We start from the raw sequence: 23246 nt of genomic DNA, 5'->3' as shown, positions 1-23246 counted from the left end.
TAAAGTAAAAGGTGTCATGGTGGTTGGGGTTACAGCTATACAAATAATAAATAGCCAAAACATTACTACTTTTGAAATACTGTGGAAACAGATGGGAAGATATGTTTACACAGAAAAAGAATTCTCAGTTTTAAAAATGAACCTTTCATAAATAAAAACACTAATAAATTGCCAAGTATCCTTTGGATTTACATAAGGCTTTCAGCTTAAGTGAAAGCTTTTGAAATGTTCAAAGCCTTTTATGTACACTGGTATAGTATATAAATCTAAGGTGTTATTTACGTCACAAGTTTGTTAATGGTAAACTCAAATGATCATAGTTTTCCTATCTCATGTTCTCATTTAATTTGAAATTTCTAAAATATTTCATAAATCCAAATACCTAACAATTTTATTTAGTTGATTTTTGTCATCTATAAAAATATCTACTCCTAATAACTAAAGGTATTATATGAAAGAGCTGTCCACAGAGATAAAGGAAGCATGAAATATAAAGATTAGTTAAGAAGAGGAGAAATGAACAAAACTGGCAAGTTTTCTGTTCAATGAATTATGAGAACATGAGTCACATGTAAATTCTAATACAAGAATAAAAACATAAGCCAAGGCAAATGCAATTATTTTGGATAATTCAAACTTTTGTCATTCACACACTGCTGGTAGGGATAATATAAAATGGAACACTCATCTTGGAAAATAATTTGGCAATTTCTTATAAAATTAACATGTATGATTCAGCAATTGCACTCTTGGGCATTTATCTCAGAGAAATGAAAATGATGTTTACACAAAACCTGTATGCAAATATCCACAGCAACTTTATTTACAATAGCCAAAAATGGAAAACAATCCAAATGTTCTTCAACAGGCAAATGATTAGAGAAAGTGTGATGTAGCCATACCATGGAATATTACTCAGCAATGAAAAGGAATGGATTATTGATAAATACAAATAGGATGAACTTCAAAAAAAATGCTATTTGAAAAAAGCCAATCCCAAAAGAAAACTTATTGTGATGCCATTTTACATTTTTGAACTATCAAAATTACAGAAATAGAGAACAGAGTAGTGGTTGCCACAGGTCAGAGAGGCTAGGAAAGGGCAAAAAATGGGAATCTTTTTGGTGACAGAAATGTTCTGTATCTTGACTGTGTCAATGCCAATACCCTGTTACATTGTACTATAATTTTACGAGATGTTATTATTGGGACAAAATGTAAAGAGTACACAGGATCTCTCTGTCATTTCTAACAAATAAACATGAATATACAACTATCTCAAAATAAAAAGTTTAATTAAAAATAAGTTAGTGGGTGCAGTGCACCAGCATGGCACATGTATACATATGTAACTAACCTGCACAATGTGCACATGTACCCTAAAACTTAAAGTATAATAAAAAATATATATAAATAAAAAAATTAAAAACTAAATAAATAAAAATAAAAAATTTATATTGGGAAAAAATGTTTCAGTTGAAACAAGAAAGAAAATGCAAATGTCCAGTAAATTTTATTATTGTGCAGTGGGTTATGGATTTCTATATTCCTTATACTTTTCTATAATTTATACATTACAATGAGTATATTTAACAAAAATTGAATATTATTTTAAAAATAGAGATGTGTTACTTTTATACTAAACAAATAACAAAATTTTTATTAGAATGTATTTATTTATTTATTTATTTATTTATTTTTGAGATGGAGTTTTTGCTCTTGTTGCCCAGGCTGGAGTGCAATGGCATGAACTCGGCTCACTGCAATCTCCGCCTCTCGGGTTCAAGTGATTCTCCTGCCTCACCCTTCTGAGTAGCTGGGATTACAGGCATGCACCACCACGCCCGGCTAATTTTTTTTGTATTTTTAGTAGAGATGGGGTTTCCCCATGTTGGTCAGGCTAGTCTCGAACTCCCAACCTCAGGTGATCTGCCCATGTCGGCATCCCAAAGTGCTAGGATTACAGGCATGGGCCACCACGCCTGGCCTAGAATTTATTTTTTTAGAATTTATTAAAATAATGAGTTCATCACAGTCTGTAAATTAATTTAGACAAATTTGTTTTTACTGAATTAAGATCATCCATGAAGAAGATCAGAATTTTTATTAGAGCAGTAAGATATAATCTCAGCAGAGTGAAAAAGTGGGAGGCTTTGAACAACCAAAGACTGTACAAGATCGCTATATGCCTGAAGGAAAACAAAAGGGAAAGGCGTAAAAAGAAAGTGAAAGAATACCAAAGAACCTCTGTATACTTAGCAATTTCTCCAAGGCCCTAATGATGACAATCACTTTCATCTATTTTTTTTCCATTAATAAGAATTTAGCACCTTGACTACTTAATACCTCTGTTAAAGGATAAAAGGGACGGGCATGTTAGTTTGCCAGTTAAGAACATAAAGATCACAGTCACTTCCCAAATCCACAATTTAAACAAGTTGAGTCAACCTGAGCAAGTCATATGAACAATCCCATCTTTGATTTCCTGATCTATAAGAAATCAGTAACAAAAAACTTACCTCACAATGTTGTGAGAATTAGAGAATATAATTTTTAAAGCATGTAGCAAATCTCAAATAATAAATATTAATTATCACTTATTACAATAAGAAACTATAATAAATGTATTTATATTCCATTTACTTATTTCTAAAATAACAATTATACTAAGCCTTGCAATCATGCAAATAGGTTATTTTTATATGACACTTCTTATTAGCAAATTATATATTTTTAACTGAGTCATTACCTTATGATTCTCTGCATTTTCCATGGCAAAGTAAGGTGGCATTGCAGTAACAATGATTCCAAGCAAAGCTGCTTGAAAATACAGCTCAACTTTAAAAACTATATCAGTAATTTCCTGAAAGACAACCACAGAGTAACAAATGGAACTGAGAATCATTTTATATCTTAAGATATATCTTAGGATATATCTTATATCAAAAAGAAATCAAAACCTCAGAAAGAACATATTAGAATATCTAACCGAGGCATAGTCTACATGAAAGAATGAGTGGCAGATGTATTAACAGGTGGTTGTGGACAATATTACCAACTCTGCCACTTATTAATAACTATCTGATCCTAAGCAAATCATTTTACTTTCATTTTCCTGTCTACAAAACAGAATAATCAGGCATATAAATTACGCTTCGCAATTTCATAAAAATGAATGATGTATTTGAAAAGCAGTTAGTATGTCCACCATAGTGGTCCTATGCAATAATAATAAATATCTAAGAATGATATTTGTTGCTCTTTATTGTCTTTTTAATTGGGAAAAGCTATATCCAAGCTCAGCTTCCTATGGAACTAGAACTTCTTCTCCCAAGCAGAAGAGGACTTAACTCCCACAGGCCCCAAAGTCGTTAGCTTCCCCAGGGATCCAGGTGCAGTCAGCTAACTTTCCCAGACAATCAATAAACAGCTAGCACTTCAAATGCAGATTACCCAAGTCCAAGGATACTATATTATCATCCACCCTCACCAAGGTCAGTTTCCTCCCCTTGTTCTATAAGAATACGGACCCGTGGGACAGAGAAGGTACTCTGCACTGGAATAGAATCCACAGTGCCTAGCAGATACCCTCGCACCGGCACACCCCTCCATGGGATGACATAGAGACAGAGTACATCACTGTCTTGCTGAAACCTAGCCTTCTGAGTTTTCCTATTTAGCAATTAAGTCAATTCCAAAGTTCAGGTCATATGACATTGCAGAATTTGTCTGAAACTCTCATAATATGACAGTGGAGGCTCAGAAAGAACCCACAAATATGTAGACTAGTAGTGCAAGAAGTGGAAATGAATGAGACTATAGTTGGATCCAATCATACAGAATCTAATGAAGGAAGAAACAAATTTGAAATATTAATACAACTATATATGAATAGTTAGCTTTAAAAACTCCCATGTATTTCTTTCGAAATATAGTATGATTATATGTCAGTGTTGTTGAAAATTGTAAGTTGTAAAATCTTGTGTAATAGTTATGGATACAGACATATGTAGTAACATCAAAAAAACACGTATGGGAATTACAAATTGTGAAATTGTGAATTGCGGTTACTCCTACGGAGGAGAGAAGGAAACAAGATTGGAGAGGGGTAACATGAGTTTTCACCTGTGTCTTAAAAGTTTTATTAAAAACAAATATTATGCAATATTAACACTTGAAATATTTGGATAGTAGGTGGTTCGTTTTCTATACGTTTGAAATATTTCATAATATGAGATACCTCTCCACAGACACTGCTGCTGGAAATGGAAAATGATGCAACCATTTTGGAAAGCAGTTTGGCAGTTCTTCAAGTGTTAAACATAGAGTTACTAGATGATCTAGCAATTCCACTCCTAGTTATATATCCAAGAGAAATAAAAACATATGCTCATACAAAATCTTCTACTCAAATATTCATAGCATTACTCATAATAGCCAAAAGGTGGAAATAACCCAAATGCTATCAACTGATGAACAGATAAGTAGAATGTGGTATTTCACATAAACATTCCATACATTCCACACAATGAAATATGATTTGGTAGTAAAAATAAATGAAGCACTGATATGTGTTACAAAACAGATGAATCTTCAAAGCAGTATGCTAAGTACAAGAAACCAGACAAAAAAGACTACATACTGTATGATTCCATTTGCATAAAATGTCTAAAATAAGGAAATCCATAGATACAGAAAGTACATTAGTGGTTGCCTAGGGTTGGGAGTGGGTATGAGAGGAAATGAGTGATTACTAATGAGTGTAAGGGTTATTTTTTTTGGAGGGGGGTGATGGCATATTTAAAACTGACTGTAGTGATGACTGCACAACTCTATAAGCATAATAAAAGACACTGAAGTGTATACTTTGAATAATGGTCAGGTTGATTGGACATTATATTTCAATGAAGCTGTTTTTAAAAGTATGAAAAGAGAAGATAGAAAATATTGTTACAGATATTTGTCCATTTATTTTTTAGCATATGAAAATCAAAAGGATTAAGAGAAAATATGTTGGATACTTTTCTGTAATCTTGATTCTGATGTGTACAATCCAACAGTTCTATCTAGAGGAAAAATGGTTGCCTAGGTGACTTCTCAAGTTTTTTTCAATACCCAATACCTGGATTTTAGGTAAAAAATATTCATTTAAAAATTATCTTATATGTTATTCTATGATCAATACAGAACACACAAATATCAATACCAAAACAGAATCTCCTTTACCCTGAAACATACTTCTACTGGAGAATCCTAAACCTTAATGTAAACCGTTTCTCACTTGAGTTTTAAGAAGTCTAAGAGATCTCACAAGATAAATTTCTACATATTTTGTTATTTTTGCTTAGTTTTTAATGGTTATTATATATATGACATGCATATGGAAATTTATCTGTATATACATTGGCTTACTTGAAAGAATGGGGTACTCCAGATCTGGATGGTTTCAGTCACATTTAAATGATAAAGATAGTAGTTACTAATGATATTCACTAATATAGGTAAAGAATAAACCATAGTACTGTTGAAAACAGCTGCAAAAACATAGTCCTACAATTTAAAAAAAGACACTTATTACATACTGTATATAAGCGGATATATTATTGATATGTACCAAGCTTTTCTCACCAACAAAGCTAATTCTCATACAGAAAAACTGCTTCAACAACTCACAGAAATAATACTCAATGACAGATAAAGACAATCTGGTTTGGAATGTACAGATATTTTAATATTTTAAACAAGCATATAATTTTTTAAAAAACTAAATTTCTGTAACTTTATATATTGGTCATCTGTGAAGTAATGAAATATATCATAAACAAAGACAGCTAGTTATTTCCAAAAGTAAAATCTAATTTCTAACTCATAAGGTCAAATCAACAAATAATTAATTTTAGAAGAAATGTTTTAATCTTGCATAACTCCCAAATGGATATTCATTCACTGCATTCATCTTACCTTTTCTGAATGCATCACATTTAAAGCCGCACTATGGGGAGCCATGGATACATAGTCACTGTCATTAATCATCGTCACCATTATGTTCTGGCTTGTGAAAAAACTAGTAAGATCACTGATATCTGAGTCTGGTGTTAGAAAATAAGCAAATAATAAAAAATGAGTTTAAACGAGGCTTTTAGTAACACTGGGAAGATAATTCTATTTTTAGAGAAGTATTTTATTTTCATTAGCGAACACGCGAGTAAGTACATTGGCTCTGAAGCCAGTCAGCCTGGTTTTAAAGTTGAGTTGTAACATTAAACTATTCGTCCTTCAAGCAAGTTACCTAGATGCTCTGGACCTTAAGTTCCCTCTTTTGTAAAGTGGGTAAAATAAGTATATCTGCCTTATAGGTAGAGTGATCATCCTGAGAATTAAATGACTGAATATATACACAGAGTTTAGAACCTGACACATAGTAACTGTGCATATTTTAGCTGCCGCTGCTGCTGCCGCCACTGCTGCTGCTGCTACAACTATTATTAACATTGAAAAGTTAACCTATAATACATGAAATTTGGTTAAATAATAAGAATAAAAATCTATCTGACAATTTTAGGTAACAAGATAACCTGCTAAGCTCAGAAAGGTACAGGTGTGGTAACATCACTCCCTAGAGAATTTTTTGTAGGCTCTGGGCAGACATGTCAATTGCCTTAACTACCTTAAAATATTCACATAATCACATCTCTACATTCTCTAAAGTACCTGGAGCCAAGAGTAAGATTTTAAATCCTGTCGGGATTTAAATCTATACCAACATGTCTGCCGAATAGATGCAGTTTCTCCCCCATCATAACAAAAATCAGGATTCAGGGAAGGAAAAATGTGACTTTAGAGAGAAATTTAAATCAAACAAAGCAAAACATTACTAGTAACTGAATAGTATGGCAGGGTGGATCAGACACAGCACTAAATCTCAGTGTCATAGAGAATGGTGACACTACTTTACTCCCAACCTAGTACCTTAACTGATCTCTTATCTCTAACTTGCAAGACCAGCTATGTACCCTGAGAAGAGAGACACATTATAAGTGAAGGAACCACAGCACAAGAGACACAAAAAGCTCTGCAAGGTGGGTAAGATACCACCCAATATATATATACACAGAGGCCAGTGGTTCAAAAAAAAGTGGTTTTATTTTGGAACACACACAAGGCTTAGGAAAATATGGCATGCATAAGCAAGCAACTCTAAGAATAATAAAAAATTAAGAGACAAACTGAAAATACTAGAATTTCTGCAGATCAATGAGAATTAACTCAAAGCAAAAAGATTTAATTTGAATCCAAGGTTCTTTAAAAAAAAAAAAAAAGAAATATTTGAGATACATGTACAATTCCCTGGACACATATAAAAAATGTCAAGATTATCACAGTGTAAGGATTATATATTAGCAATATAAAATGTATTTTAAAACCAAAACGAGAATTCATAATGAAATTTCCTAATGAAAGAAAAAAAATTGCAAAACCTAACATTTTCCATTCGAGTAATTTTCCATTAATTTTCCATGCTCCAGGTAATTTTCCATGTTCTCACTCATTTATCCATCAATAAATACATCTTTACCAGAAAGAATGAAGGTTATGTAATATAACACGCACCAGATTTTAACAGTGATTATTTTAATACTAATTTATAATCATTCCTAGCCATGCTTATTATTTTAATACTGGGCAAAGTCTTTTTTGAATTAGTGAATCAAAAAGGAATGATACTAGAATGTAGGTGAAGTGTTAGAAAGGTTAAACCCCAAAGAGTTTGCTACAGAATAGGAGATGTTATAGGAACGACTGATCACATATGAATAAAGTTTGTATTAGCTTTTAATATTTTGAAAATCAGAACACTATGTCAGTTTTTTGTTTTGAGCTTTGCTCAAGTCTGTATGTTTAAATTTTTTTCATATTTGACAACTACATGGTAAGAATACTAATAGCAAAGCCAAAAATATCCATTACAAATCTAATATATTCAATTAGAGATATTTATATTTAAGTCTTATTTTTCTTAGTTTTAACTAATTCTTCAGACTGTCCTTGAAGAATTAAACACTTCTACGCAGACACATACCTGTATAAACATTATGTACTACAACTCTTTGTAAAGAGGGTTTTTCAACTTTTGAAGTATATTTTGCTCATCATGGACTTATCAGCATAAAACATGCTAGTAAGAATAACGTTATTATTAAAAAAGGAAATTCTACTATTATACAAAGTATAAATTATTTTTTTAACTATTTATTTATTTATTTATTTATTTATTTATTTATTTATTTATTTATTTTGAGGCAGAGTCTCCCTCTGTTGCCCAGACTGGAATGCAGTGGTGCAATCTCGGCTCACTGCAACCTCCGCCTCCCGGGTTCAAGCGATTCTCCTGCCTCAGCCTCCTGAGTACCTGGGACTACAGGCGCGTGCCACCATGCCTGGCTAATTTTTATATTTTTAGTAGAGACGGGGTTTCACCGTGTTAGCCAGGATGGTCTCGATCTCCTGACCTCAGGTGATCCACCCGCCTTGGCCTCCCAAAGTGCTGGGATTACAGGTGTAAGCCACCGCACCTGGCCAAAACTGTCATTTATTTGTAAACCAAAATTTACTGTAATATATTCTTCAGCATCAGTAAGATACGTATTGAACTATAATTTAGATTTCATGCAGACAGACCATGCCTTTACCTTAAACATAGTTTTAAAATCCAGACCTTTATCCACCCCTCAACCCCATGCTCCATGCCAACACTCATTCACAGACCTTCACACACTCTCACCAGTAGAATTTTGAAGAAGCAGACTTGTTTTGTATTTATGAGGTTTGTCTCCAGGTTTTAGAAAATATAAGTCTGGAACAAGTTTGACGGGAACCACAGCATTTTTAAAAGAATGATGAACCAAAAACATAAAAATCTGAACTGTGAAAAAAATTAAAAGCAGAAGCAACCTGAAAAGAAAAAAAAAACAACACAGCTCAGGGTACAAAGGTACATTAATATGAAAATCAATTAAAACTCTCCCTTCACATTGATATGGACTTTTTTTGTTTTTATTTGAGACAGGGTCTGGTTCTGTCACCCAGGCTGGAGTGTAATGGCATGATCTCAGCTCACTGTAACCTCCACCTCCCAGGCTCAAGCAATCTTCTCCCCTCACCATCCCAAATAGCTGGGACAACAGGCACACGCCACCATACACAACTAATTTTTGTTATTTTTTATAGAGATGGGGTTTCGCCATGTTGCCAAGGCTGGTCTCAAACTCCTGAGCTCAAACAAGGAGCTTGCCTGCCTCAGCCTCCCAAAGTGCTGGGATTGCAGGTGTGGGCCACCTTGACCAGCCTACATTGGTATAGATTTAAACTCTAGATAGTTAAAAGATAATCACTGAAAAAAACAAAGAAAAAAAACTGAAAAAAAAATTAGAAATTGTATTCCCCAAAATGATCTTATGACAATACTGGAGAGAAAGCCAATACTGTACGACAAAATTAAAAGTTATAAAAGTATATTTTAGATCAGTGACGCCCTTAAATTTTCCTAAGAGTATGTAAACACGTAGTTATAACTGTTAAAACACAAGACATTATGTCTCAAATATTTGTCTCTACTCCTGAAGGAATTACTTCCTGTCCTGTCTCTATCTTAACCATTTACTTTTTTTTTTTTGAGATGGAGTCTTGCTCTGTCACCCAGGCTGGAGTGCAGTGGTGTGATCTCGGCTCACTGCAACCTCTGCCTCCCAGGTTCAAACGATTGTCATGCCTCAGCCTCCCAAGTAGGTGGGACGACTGGCATGTGCCACTGTACCCAGCTAATTTTTGTATTTTTAGTAGAGACAGGGTTTTGCCATGTTGGCCAGACTGGTCTCAAACTCCTGGCCTCAAGTGATCCACCTGCTGCAGCCTTCCAAAGTGCTGGGATTTCAGGTGTGAGCCACTGCACCCAGCCCCATTTACTTTTCACGTAACAACAAAAATATTTTAGATATAGAGAAGCAAATAAAAATATAATTAAACTCTGAATGGCTGATATCTTTGAAATCTCATCCTAATCGCAATTTTATCATATTAATTGCCATTGCTGCTCTCAGGAGGCAAAGCAAGGTATACTACAATGCCCTTTTATCTGGAGAGCAGCTACTTATCCGATAAAATATCTCTATATCACATGTAATAAGTGTCCTAACAAGCAGTTGGAGAGCTTAGATTATCATACTTTGGCAATTTATAAATTTCACATACCCCGTAATTGTTTTAAAAAAATTCTTAAATTGTTATATCTAAGATTTCAAAAGCATATGGCATTGATCAAGTTCCATAATAAGTTAAGAAGTGATTTAGGTTAAAAAATATTCACAATTAAATAGTATTTGGAAACATGAGGTTAAACAAAGTTGAAGGAATTTCTTTACCAGAGAACATCTCATTTTTTTAAGCTAATGAATAACTCTTTAATATAGGGAATATAAGAGTAATATTTTCTAAATGTATTTGACCATGGAACACATTTTGTTATGGATTGAATGTTTGTGCCTCCCCAAATTTGTATGTTGAAGCCCTAACTCCCATATGATGGTGTTTGGAAATGGGACTTCGGAAAGGTAATCTGCATCAGATGGCATCATGAGGGTGGGGTCCCCATGATGGGATTAGTACATTTACAAAAAGAGACACCAGAGGGTGCATGCCAGTGTACATGAAGAGGTCATATGAGCACACAGTGAGATGGTGGCCTTCTGCAAGCCAGGAAGACAGCCCTCACCAGGCTGGCACCCTGATCTCAGACCTGCAGCCATCAGAATTGTGAGAAAATAATACTCTGTTTAAGTCACCCAGTAAATGGTATTCTGTCATGGCAGTCAAAGCTGACTAAGGTATTTTAATTTTCTTTTTTTTGGGGGGCGGGGGGGCGGGGACGGAGTTTCACTCTGTCGCCAGGCTGGAGTGCAGTGGCACAATCTTGGCTCACTGCAACCTCTGCTTCCCGAGTTCAGGCAATTCTCCTGCCTCAGCCTCCCAAGTAGCTGAGACTACAGGCGCCCACCACCACACCCAGCTAATTTTTTTATATTTTTAGTAGAGACGGAGTTTCACCATGTTGGCCAGGATGGCCTTGATCTCCTGACCTCGTGATCCGCCTGCCTTGGCCTCCCAAAGTGCTGGGATTACAAGCTTGAGCCACCGAGCCCAGCTGGTATTTTAATTATTTTTCTGAGTGTATTTTATGACAGTGGTGTTTAGAAAATGTGGCACATATACACCATGGAATACTATGCAGCCATAAAAAAGGATGAGTTCATGTCCTTTGAAGGTACATGGATGAAGCTGGAAACCATCATTCTCAGCAAACTAACACAGGAACAGAAAACCAACACCACATGTTCTCACTCATAAGTGGGAGCTGAACAACGAGAACACATGGACACAAGGAGGGGAACATCACACACCGGGGCCTGTTGGAGGGTTGGGACTGGGGAGGGATAGCATTAGGATAAATACCTAACGTAGTGATAGGTTGATGAGTGTAGCAAACCACCATGGCACATGCATACCTATGTAACAAACCTGCAAGTTCTGCACATATATCCCAGAACTTAAAGTATAAAAAATAAAATAAAATAAATTGAAACATGCTGATTTAAAGAAATATTTTTCTTTCAGTAATGCCAACCTGGGAATAAATCAGATACGTGATTGACATTTGTTTGACACTGAATTTGGTCAAAGAAGAGCATATAAATTTAGCATATTCCAAACATATAACAATATTCTTAATCTTAATGATTAAGCCTTATTACTACTGACATTTTGGACTTAACAAGATAGGTGTGTGGTATATGAAAGCGGTTAATGTTATTTCCAAATTATTCAGTTCCTAGTACCCTAGGAGAACCTAACTGAGAAGGGCTAAAGCTAACTTGAGATGTCATTTTGATCCCAGATCTACTAGCTATGTAGCCTTGTTTATTTTTCAGTTTCCTCATAGGATAAATAGAGGTAAAACTCATTTTTCCTGCTACTTACAAAAAGTGGTTATAAAAACTAACTAATAGATGCAAAAAATAGCGAAAAAATAGAAACGCAAAACAAAATTTAAGATACAATGGGGAGTGTATTAATATATTCAAGGAAACTTGAATCTGTGCTCCCAGGTGAAAGAAAGAAAAAGATACAATGACAGTAATTCAAAAATTATACAATTAGGAAATATTTGTTATTTCCTCACTTTATAGATGAGACAATAAATGCTAGTTTAAAAAGTGTAAGACAGGGTATTTGATGAAATTATTGTAATTTTTTTCTCTAACATTGTGAAATTACAGTGGTAATCTTTCAAAACTATATAAATTATTTACATATGTTAACATTTTAAAAATTAAGATGGTAAAACCAATGTGTATCCTTAAAAAGCAATCCATCAGGTATAAGGGTGATAATTATACTTACACTGATCTCACTGATTTACTTTCACGTTTCAAGGTAAAGAAATGAAACTTTGCTATTGTATACATCTGTTGTTTCCAAAGGCTCATGGTGCTCACTAGAGAAGCCTTGGTTTCAGAAAGAATAAGTAAGCTCTGTTCCATTTCATCAAAAGATTTTGAATCCATTTCTTCCTCCAGTGGCTGCTGAGTAAATACACTATAATCTATTTGCCAAAACAAAACAAACATTTCAGTATATTCATTAAAAAAGACACAATCTTTCTGAAGCAGGAAAATTTAAAGAAGCATTGGTCTGGCAGTTATGTGCAACAAATGGAACTCTCTTATATCCTGGCAGTATCTATTAAAGCTGAACATATGTATATCTTATGACCCAAGAGATCCCCAACAGGTATAAACCCAACAGAGATATGAATATAGGTTTCACCAAAACACATGTACAAGAACATAAGAATGTTCTTGTTCTACTAAGAACAAGAACACTATTCTATGGAATAGTGTAAACCAATGAAAATGAACAAACTACCGTACCCATAACAACATGGTTGAACTTCACAAATGTAATTTTGAGTGAAAGAGGACAGATGCAAAGGAGATACATGGTATAATTCCACTAGTTCAAAATCAAACTGGATGCATATCCATATTTAAGACCTTATTATCTCTGTATCTGTATAATATCCAACTTCTATGTGAACTTTTCCTCTCTGACCACAACTTAGCATCATGTCCTGATCACACACGAGACTTCTCTCTTATCACCATTTTTGAGAGTCCTCTCCTGGCTTTACATTACTTCTCAATTAAAATTTAGCTTCAGGCTCAGTTTTCAGCCAAATTCTGCCCTTCAACTTCATCTTTAGTCTTTGGAAGGTTTAAGAGCCAATGCCTACTTCAATATAATTTCCTGGGATTACTGAGGTTGTACATGATCAATGACAGTGTGATCATACAGATTACTAGCACAACACTTAAAAGGTATAACAAATTCAGTAGTGTGAATAAGGTATGTCATTCAGATTTCATTTTAATATTTAATATTCATTTAAATTAGTTAAACATTCCAAATGTATTTGGAATAAAAATTTATTTACGTACTTCATGTTAAAATTCTAGCATATAAACAGAGCCAAAGACAAAAACCACATGATTATCTCAATAGATGCAGAAAAGGCCTTTGACAAAATTCAACAACCCTTCATGCTAAAAACTCTCAATAAATTAGGTATTGATGGGACATATCTCAAAATAATAGGAGCTATCTATGACAAACCCACAGTCAATATCATACTGAATGGGCAAAAACTGGAAGCATTCCCTTTGAAAACTGGCACAAGACAGGGATGCCCTCTCTCACCACTCCTATTCAACATAGTGTTGGAAGTTCTGGCCAGGGCAATTAGGCAGGAGAAGGAAATAAAGGATATTCAATTAGGAAAAGAGGAAGTCAAATTGTCCCTGTTTGCAGATGACATGATTGTATATCTAGAAAACCCCATTGTCTCAGCCCAAAATCTCCTTAAGCTGATAAGCAACTTCAGCAAAGTCTCAGGATACAAAATCAATGTGCAAAAATCACAAGCATTCCTATACACCAACAACAGACAGAGAGCCAAATCATGAGTGAACTCCCATTCACAATTGCTTCAAAGAGAATAAAATACCTAGGAATTCAACTTACAAGGGATGTGAAGGACCTCTTCAAGGAGAACTACAAACTGCTGCTCAAGGAAATAAAAGAGGATACAAACAAATGGAAGAACATTCCATGCTCATGGGTAGGAAGAATCAATATCGTGAAAATGGCCATACTGCCCAAGGTCATTTACAGATTCAATGCCATCCCCATCAAGCTACCAATGCCTTTCTTCACAGAATTGGAAAAAACTACTTTAAAGTTCATATGGAACCAAAAAAGAGCCCGCATCGCCAAGTCAATCCTAAGCCAAAAGAACAAAGCTGGAGGCATCACGCTACCTGACTTCAAACTATACTACAAGGCTACAGTAACCAAAACAGCATGGTACTGGTATCAAAACAGACAGATAGACCAATGGAACAGAACAGAGCCCTCAGCCACATCTACAACCATCTGAACTTTGACAAACCTGACAAAAACAATAAATGGGGAAAGGATTCCCTATTTAATAAATGGTGCTGGGAAAACTGGCTAGCCATATGTAGAAAGCTGAAACTGGATCCCTTCCTTACACCGTATACAAAAATCAATTCAAGATGGATTAAAGACTTAAACGTTAGACCTAAAACCATAAAAACCCTAGAAGAAAACCTAGGCATTACCATTCAGGACATAGGCATGGGCAAGGACTTCATGTCTAAAACACCAAAAGCAATAGCAACAAAAGACAAAATTGACAAATGGGATCTAATTAAACTAAAGAGCTTCTGCACAGCAAAAGAAACTACCATCAGAGTAAACAGGCAACCTACAAAATGGGAGAAAATTTTTGCAACCTACTCATCTGACAAAGGGCTAATATCCAGAATCTACAATGAACTCAAACAAATTTACAAGAAAAAAACAAACAACCCCATCAAAAAGTGGGTGAAGGACATGAACAGACACTTCTCAAAAGAAGACATTTATGCAGCCAAAAGACACATGAAAAAATGCTCACCATCACTGGCCATCAGAGAAATGCAAATCAAAACCACAATGAGATACCATCTCACACCAGTTAGAATGGCAATCATTAAAAAGTCAGGAAACAACAGGTGCTGGAGAGGATGTGGAGAAATAGGAACACTTTTACACTGTTGGTGGAACTGTAAACTAGTTCAACCATTGTGGAAGTCAGTGTGGCGATTCCTCAGGGATCTAGAACTAGAAATACCATTTGACCCAGCCATCCCATTACTGGGTATATACCCAAAGGACTATAAATCATGCTGCTATAAAGACACATGCACATGTATGTTTATTGCGGCACTATTCACAATAGCAAAGACTTGGAACCAATCCAAATGTCCAACAATGATAGACTGGATTAAGAAAATGTGGCACATATACACCATGGAATACTATGCAGCCATAAAAAATGATGAGTTCATGTCCTTTGTAGGGACATGGATGAAATTGGAAATCATCATTCTCAGTAAACTATCACAAGAACAAAAAACCAAACACCGCATATTCTCACTCAGAGGTGGGAATTGAACAATGAGATCACATGGACACAGAAAGGGGAACATCACACTGGGGACTGTTGTGGGGTGGGGGGAGGGGGGAGGGATAGCATTGGGAGATATACCTAATGCTAGATGACGAGTTAGTGGGTGCAGCACACCAGCATGGCACATGTATACGTATGTAACTAACCTGCACAATGTGCACATGCACCCTAAAACTTAAAGTATAATAATAAAAAAAAATAAAAATAAATAAATAAATAAAATAAAATTCTACCAATTAAACCATAAACATATATTTATTTAATGGCAAGAATAAAATACTACACAATTGAGGTTTATTTTAAACTCAAAAACATTCAGAACTTTCGACGCAGAAAAATATTAACAGTTAATGCAAATATTAAATAGAATGTACTAGTGAGATAACTTTAGGAAGAACATTATAACTTTTGGGCCAATACATGTATTTTTTAATTTAGATAATAATATAAAAAGAAATCAGATTATATAGTATTAATTTTATGTAGTGGTTCAGTATATTAGTACTCAAGGTATTAAAACAAATTTGGGAGACTTACTTCTTTTTTTAGTTATTTAATTCCATTAAGGCCACGCACTTTCAATATAAAAGTTTTATTGTAGATTCTTCCACAATTTGTGAGGGTGAACTAAAAGCAGAATGCCCACTTCATCATTTAAAAATTTCAAAAGAAGGAGAAACTACAAAATCACATACATTAATTTTCAGATAAATCTTCTTTGATCCAGACATAATAACAAAAGAAAAATTAAGAACTCAAAAATATATGGCTTCTCCTCACTGCATTTGAAAGTGGGCATCTGGTATCATAAACGTAGGACTACAGGAGCAACTTTACAGTTAGCAATGCTGACAAATTATTGTTCCCACACAGTAAGGCCAATCTTTTAAAATTGGAGTACCAAACCATGAATAATTAAATTCTAGTAATATTTTAAGTTCCAGATTTATTTTAGCATAATATAAGCAAGTTTACTTCATGATGATATATTCAGCTTGATTCTTGACTTTGGTATCACAATGATTTTAATCATCACCCACTCGGCATTCATGCAAAATGTGTATTTGCAGCATCTCAACTCTTTTAACAACTGTGAACTAACATCCTGGTTTCCTTTGCTCTCCTCACCTGCCACTACAAACATTTTGCTAACCTTCGATCATAAGAAAGTTTCCTCAACTCATGTTCTTACCGTAAACTGAATAGATCCACCTTGCTCCTTACTGCATCATGAAATTGATCTGTCAAGATCACCACTCTTACAGTCTACCAAATCCCTCACCGTCCTCTATGTTACCAAAACTACCTTTTTTGTCTTCATCTTATTCTTCACAGCAATTGACAAATAACTGACCACTTCCTCTTTCCTAAACACCATTTTTCTAGGTTTTTCCATTTCCACTCTTTCATGAAAAAGTAGAGTAATAATTGCTCATTCACGGTCAGCCCTCTTGGCTCCTTCTCCACTGCTCACCCAGGAGGCTTGCCCCTCAATTCTTATCTATACTCCTTACCCAACCAAGAGATTTCATCCAATTCCATAGCACCATCTACCTGTGAGTAACTTTCAAATCTGTATCTTCAGCCGTAACATCTTCATTTAGCTCCAGATGCATCTCAAACAATATACTCAAAATTCATGCCTGGGCCGGGCGCAGTGGCTTACACCTGTAATCCTAGCACTTTGGGAGGCCAAGGCGGGCAGATCACCTGAGGTCAGCTCAAGACCAGCCTGGCCAACATGGTAAAACCCTGTCTCTACTAAAAAATACAACAATTAGCTGGGCGTGGTGGTGGGTGCCTGTAATCCCAGCTGTTTGGGAGGCTGAGGCAGCAGGACAATCACTTGGACTTGGGAGGCGGAGGTTGCAGTGAGCCAGGATTGTGCCACTGCACTCCAGCCTGGGTGACAGAGCAAGACTCAAAAAAAAAAAAAAAAAAAAAAGGAAAAAACTCATGCCTGCATTCCTTCTTCCCACAAACCTATTCTTCCCCTATTTTCAGGAAATGGCAATCTCATTCCCAGTTATCAAAAGCTTAGGAATTATTCTTCATTCCAACCTCTCCTGAGCCTCTAACACTCAATCTATCAGCAACTCATCACCACTACCACCAGTATAACCCAAATATCTGTTCTTTCCCTTTTTTTTTTTTTTTTTTTAAACAGGGTCTCCTTCTGATGCCCAGGCTGGAGTGCAGTGGTGCAATCATGGCTCACTTTTTTTATCCCTCAAAGACATCCAACTCATTCCTCAGTTAATACCTTTGCAGTTGCAGTTCTTTATCTGAAAATTTCTGCCCTAAAATCTTCACCTACTTGATTTTTCTCATTATAGAGGCCTCAGGTCAAGTATCATCTCAACAAAGTCCTTCCTGATGATATAATCTAAGTTCGCTGCCTTCTAAGACCACCCCATTATTTCCTGCATTACTCCTATCACTATCAGTAAGTATCTCATTACTTATTTACTTGTTTATTTCTACCCTTTATTCTAAAAAAATATATAAAATTACATTTATATAATTTTTGTCTTATTCACCATCTGTCTGATTCATTGCCTAAAATGTTTTGTTAGTTCTGTTTTTACCTGCTTGGTCAATTTCTGCTTCAACTTCTAGCTTTAAAAATACGTCTTCCAAAGTCGTCATGGAAACACCATAAGAAATGACACCCAAATTTGAATGACTGTCTAGGGCAGAAAACAAACCTAAAAGAAAAAAATGAAAGAATAGTATATCTTTAAGCATATTATCATAAATTATTGTAAAATATCCTTTAAAAATAAGTTCATGAACAGCCTGTGCAACATATCATGACCCATCTCTACAAAAAATAAAAATAAATTAGCTAGGCATAAATACTGATGCAAGCCTGTAGTCTTAGCTACTCAGGAGACTCAGGTGGGAGGATCACTTGAGCCCAGGAGTTTGAGGCTGCAGTGAGCTGTGATTGTGGCACTGAACTCCAGCCTAAGTAACAGGCTTAACATTCTCATAAATTAAGGACCTCAAATAAATTTTATATATGGGAATATATCTATTATCATATCTATTACCATATTATATCTATATCATATTATAAACTAACAAAAATTTTACAGCATTTGAAATTAAAACTGAGAATGTTACTATATTGAATAATAAAATAAATATGTACATTAGAAAACATACAGAAATCATTTAAATACTTATTCATCTTTTAAAAAATAAAAAAATAAACCTATTACAGGTTAACACAATTTTATTTTTAAAAACTGCATCTTTTTAAACAAAAATAATGAGAAGAGAATATTGTTTTATATTTCTGCAAATCTCTTTAATGTCTGTCTTAACGGAAGACAGATGGGTTCTCATATTTGTTTCTGTATTCAATCTGTTGTGATAGCACATACTATGCAGTCTCTGGAAAACACTGTATAATCATGAGAAGCTGAGGGTCAATAAGGCAAATAACATTTTGGTATTACTAGAAAAAGTGCTGACATTATGAATTCCCTTAAGAGGTCTTACGGTCCATCCTACAGGAGATCCCAGAAGACACTGTGAAATCCAGTGAAATACCATGACAATTTTTCAAAGAAATATAAGAGTCAACAAACAAAGTATGGTGGTGAAAACCATGAGTTCTGGAACTGATTTGCCTGGGTTCAAAACTCAGCTCCACCACTTTCTACCTGTGTTACCTTGGGCAAGTTCCTTAAATCTTTTTATGTCTCAGTTTCTTCATTTGTAAAATGAAAGCAATAATAGTATTTATCTCATGTATTTCTTGAAACATTGGGATAATGAAATAAACTAATAATTGCAAAAGGCACAGACCAGCATCTGGTAGAAAATAAGCACATATAAATGTTACTAAAGAATAGGAGATAGGTGGGTGTAAGTAGATAGAATGATAGGCAGAGTGCATTAAGTTGGCAAGTGTACTTCAGTCCACTTAATTTGTGATTTCTTTTTAAAAAAAAACAAGTATTTTTCTGATTATGAGATAAATGCTATGAAAATTCTGCACAATGTACTTACATCAATAACATCCTTTTGTCTATCAAGCAATTCCTAAACAGAGGAAGGAGACTGAGTTTGAGTTCCTCATTAAAAAATTAAAAAATAATGCCTCAATTAAAAGAATTCAAGGATTTATCATAAAATTCATTATGAAATCATGAAACTATAAAAGAACCTGAGAATGTATATAAACTATATACATATATGCCTTACTCTCAGGAGGCCTACAAGCAATTTCTTTTTTTCTTGACAACAAAGTAAACACAATTATTTTTACATTTTTTAACATTTTCTTAAGTATTTAATATATTAGTTACAGTTTCTTGCATGGTGTTTGTAAAAAAAAAAATTTTGCTGTATTTTTTCTGGCTTTCAAAAACAAAATAAAGCAGAAACAGAATATTAACTCTGGCCACCTGGGAGCATGGCAATACTACATGGAGAAGGAAACAAAAAGGAAATCAATGAAACCTATTCCCAATATAAGATCCCAGTTCAAACAACAAGAGACTTAAAGTAAGTAATACCTGAAAATTTGTCCATGTCCTTGAAAGGCAAGCTATACACAAGTTGTTGGTCATTCTGTTGTAATAAAGTAGCTCCAGGTATATGTTGTTTAACCAGCGAAGAAAGAGATTCTGTGGCTCAATATTTGTCTATGTACATGCTAGAGAATACCAAAAATCATAATTAATGATTATACAATAAACAGCCAAAAGTAAATTATGAAGGCTTTAAATTAAATTTAGTACCATAAATGATGGTCAAAGCATATAACAGCAAGCCTCCAAAATAATAACAGTATAGCAAGAGTATAATATAGAATAATGTCAATAAAAATGAATGATACCTCAGGCGGTAGCCGATCCCCCATTTACTTTTGAGGAACATTGAAGAACCAACACATTTCAGCATTCCTTGTGATATCACAGCTTTCCTATCTGCAGATAAATATTTACATTTCAATTTCTAAAGTATCAACAGCATTAATAATTGGCATTTATATTTCATGGTTTCTCATATGAGAGTCATCCACATTATGATATCATTAATCATCACAAAAAATCTTATGAGGATGGTACTAGATTATCATCAACTATTTTTCAGATATGAATACTAAGGTAAAAAGAAAATACATTCCTTATACATGTTTCATACAGCTATTAAGTAACAAAGCCAGGAACTCTACTCAAGGAGTCTGACTCTAGAGTCTACTTACCATATGTTATTCCAAATATATTTTTCCTAAAAGGCTTACCAATACAAGCACTTTCACAATTTCCTTTATAACCAAATGTAGAAACAACTCCAAAAATCAACAAAAGTAATAAGAAGAACAAATGTTAGTTTGTTGGGTTTTTAAAAACAAAGGTACTACTGAAGACATGAATGACTTGCCCAATTTTATTAGATTATATTATAAGCAGACAGAAGTTGCTCAAGAATTTCAAACTTCTATATCTGTCATAGCTATTAAAAGTCATGTGTTGGCTTAAACTTGGATTCTTTATATGTATGTATGTGTATAAAATTGTGCAGAAAAGAGTTAACATAGCAGGTCAGAAGCTTCTATCCTTAGAAAGGCCTGCTTACAAGGTTGGCCCTTGGCGGTTAGTTGAGAACTTGGATTTGGGAGGGTTCCTACTATTCTCAAAACAGGTAAGAGTGGCTCAGTGCCTAAACTGTGCAAACAATGTGGTTTATGCTAAACAACTTCTTTCCTTCTGAGAATCTGGAACTTTGGTATGTGCTAGGCAGAAGATGTTTATGTGATCAGCACGCAATAAGAATCTTGAACACTGAGTATATACTAACTTTCCCAAGTAGATATTTCACACATGTTGTTACAACTCAATGCTGAAGAAATTAAAGCACATCTGTCTACTCCACTGGGAGTAGGACTCTTGGAAGCTTCTACCTGGTTTCCTCGAGACTTTGCCTCATATACCTTTTCCCTTTGCTAACTTTGCATTGTATCCTTTTGCTGTAATAAATCATAGTCATGAGTATGACTATGTGCTGAGTCATATGAGTTCTTCTAGGACATCACTAAACCTGGGATGGTCTTGGAGATTCTCAACACAAAAATGTATCATTTTAAAATTTTTTAGAACTTTTTTTGTGAAGGAAACATACCACTAGGTAAAAGCTTCTCTATTTATACCTCAGGAATTAGCATCTCTATATCCATCTTCCTTTTGGCCCATGATCTCAGCCTTCGAAAATAAAACAAAAATCTCACCTGCAAGAATGTCAGCTTCATCCATGAAATGAGTACTGAACACTGTCACCCGATTGGCTTTTCTGTATTTTAAAAGATTCCATACAATATGTCGAGAACAGGGGTCCATTCCAGCTGTTGGTTCATCTAGCAGCAGTATCTGTGTGAAAAGAGGTGAAGAAGGGCAGGGAATCCTCAGAAAAACTAAATATTAAACAGGCATGTGGACACTAAAAAACTGCCCCATTTCAAATTATTATTTTCAATCAGAAATATATTAGATCAGATTTTTTCATTCATAATTGAGTTCACATAAATTTTTAAAATTATAAATTTGACATGTGAATATTTTCCCAGGTTTAATTCTAAAAGACTGCCTGTAATATACAAGACAAAAGTATAACAACAGTCAGACAAATAAACTAAAAACAAAACATTAAGTATATTGCTATTATCCTTAACAATTAAATTTGTAGATGTAACACTTGCTTTTTTGGAGAAGAATATATGGTTTTATAGTAGTTCAAGGGTAGCAATTTGTTTCAAGACTATTTTTAATATAAAAAAGAACATGGTGGTGGTGGCTGAGAGGAAGACTAATGAACATAAAGCCAGGATCCAGAATCATTCCCCAGCTGCAACAGCAAGGGGGAATGTGGCAGGATGGTGGGGATCAATAGGAGATCACCCTAGCTGCATGCATGCACCTGTCAGTTTTGATGCCCTGTGTAAAGTGGTACATCAGTTGTTTCTCTGTTTCTACGACAGAGAACAGCATAAAACAAATACATACAAAATCAAAGCAGGACAGTGATAAACTGAATCACTCCTTTGATTTTGTTCTATTTCTTAACTTTTGTTATTAACTATAACAAATATTTTTTAAACTATAGAGAACAAGAGAGTAATACTATTATAGCTACCATTCCAATTCAGCAATGTTATTTTTTGGCCACATTTTCTTCAGATCATTTTTTAAAGAAATAAAACATGGAGGCCAGGCATGGTGGCTCATGCCTGTAATCCCAACACTTTGGAAGGCAAAGGCGGGAGGATCGCTTGAGGCCAGTTCAAGACCAGCCTGGGCAACATAGCAAGGTCTTATCTCTACAAATTAAAAAAAAAAAGAAGAAGAAAAAAGAAAGAAAAAAAACATGGCAGTCATAACTAAAGTCTATTCTTCCGTTCTCCTTCCTAAAAGTAACCAGTTATCATAAAGATGTTATAACTCAGAAAGGAAAAGGTGGAAGGGGGTGAGGAATAAAAAAACTACATATTGAGTACCATGTACAGTACTCAGGAGATGGGTGCACTAAAACCTCAGAATTTACCACTATATAATTCATCCATGTAACCAAAAACCTTTAGTACCTT

The 23246-nt window shown here is 34.6% G+C and overlaps 1 protein-coding gene across 1 annotated transcript in view; it reads right to left on the bottom strand.

Moving 5' to 3' along the window:
- Positions 1–23246, bottom strand: part of ABCA5 (ATP binding cassette subfamily A member 5) — an 87139-nt gene that overhangs the window by 19239 nt on the left and 44654 nt on the right. The window contains 9 exon segments of the mRNA XM_031011536.3: positions 2750–2863; positions 5413–5550; positions 5962–6089; positions 8783–8952; positions 12454–12655; positions 18235–18354; positions 20179–20318; positions 20502–20592; positions 21894–22032. Of these exon segments, the coding sequence (XP_030867396.3) occupies positions 2750–2863; positions 5413–5550; positions 5962–6089; positions 8783–8952; positions 12454–12655; positions 18235–18354; positions 20179–20318; positions 20502–20592; positions 21894–22032 (1242 nt within the window).

The sequence above is a fragment of the Gorilla gorilla genome, chromosome 4 (assembly GCF_029281585.2).
Source record: "Gorilla gorilla gorilla isolate KB3781 chromosome 4, NHGRI_mGorGor1-v2.1_pri, whole genome shotgun sequence".
In the NCBI taxonomy this organism is placed as follows: domain Eukaryota; kingdom Metazoa; phylum Chordata; class Mammalia; order Primates; family Hominidae; genus Gorilla; species Gorilla gorilla.
The sequence above is the reverse complement of the archived record's forward strand: the minus strand, read 5'-3'. Positions and strand labels throughout refer to the sequence as shown.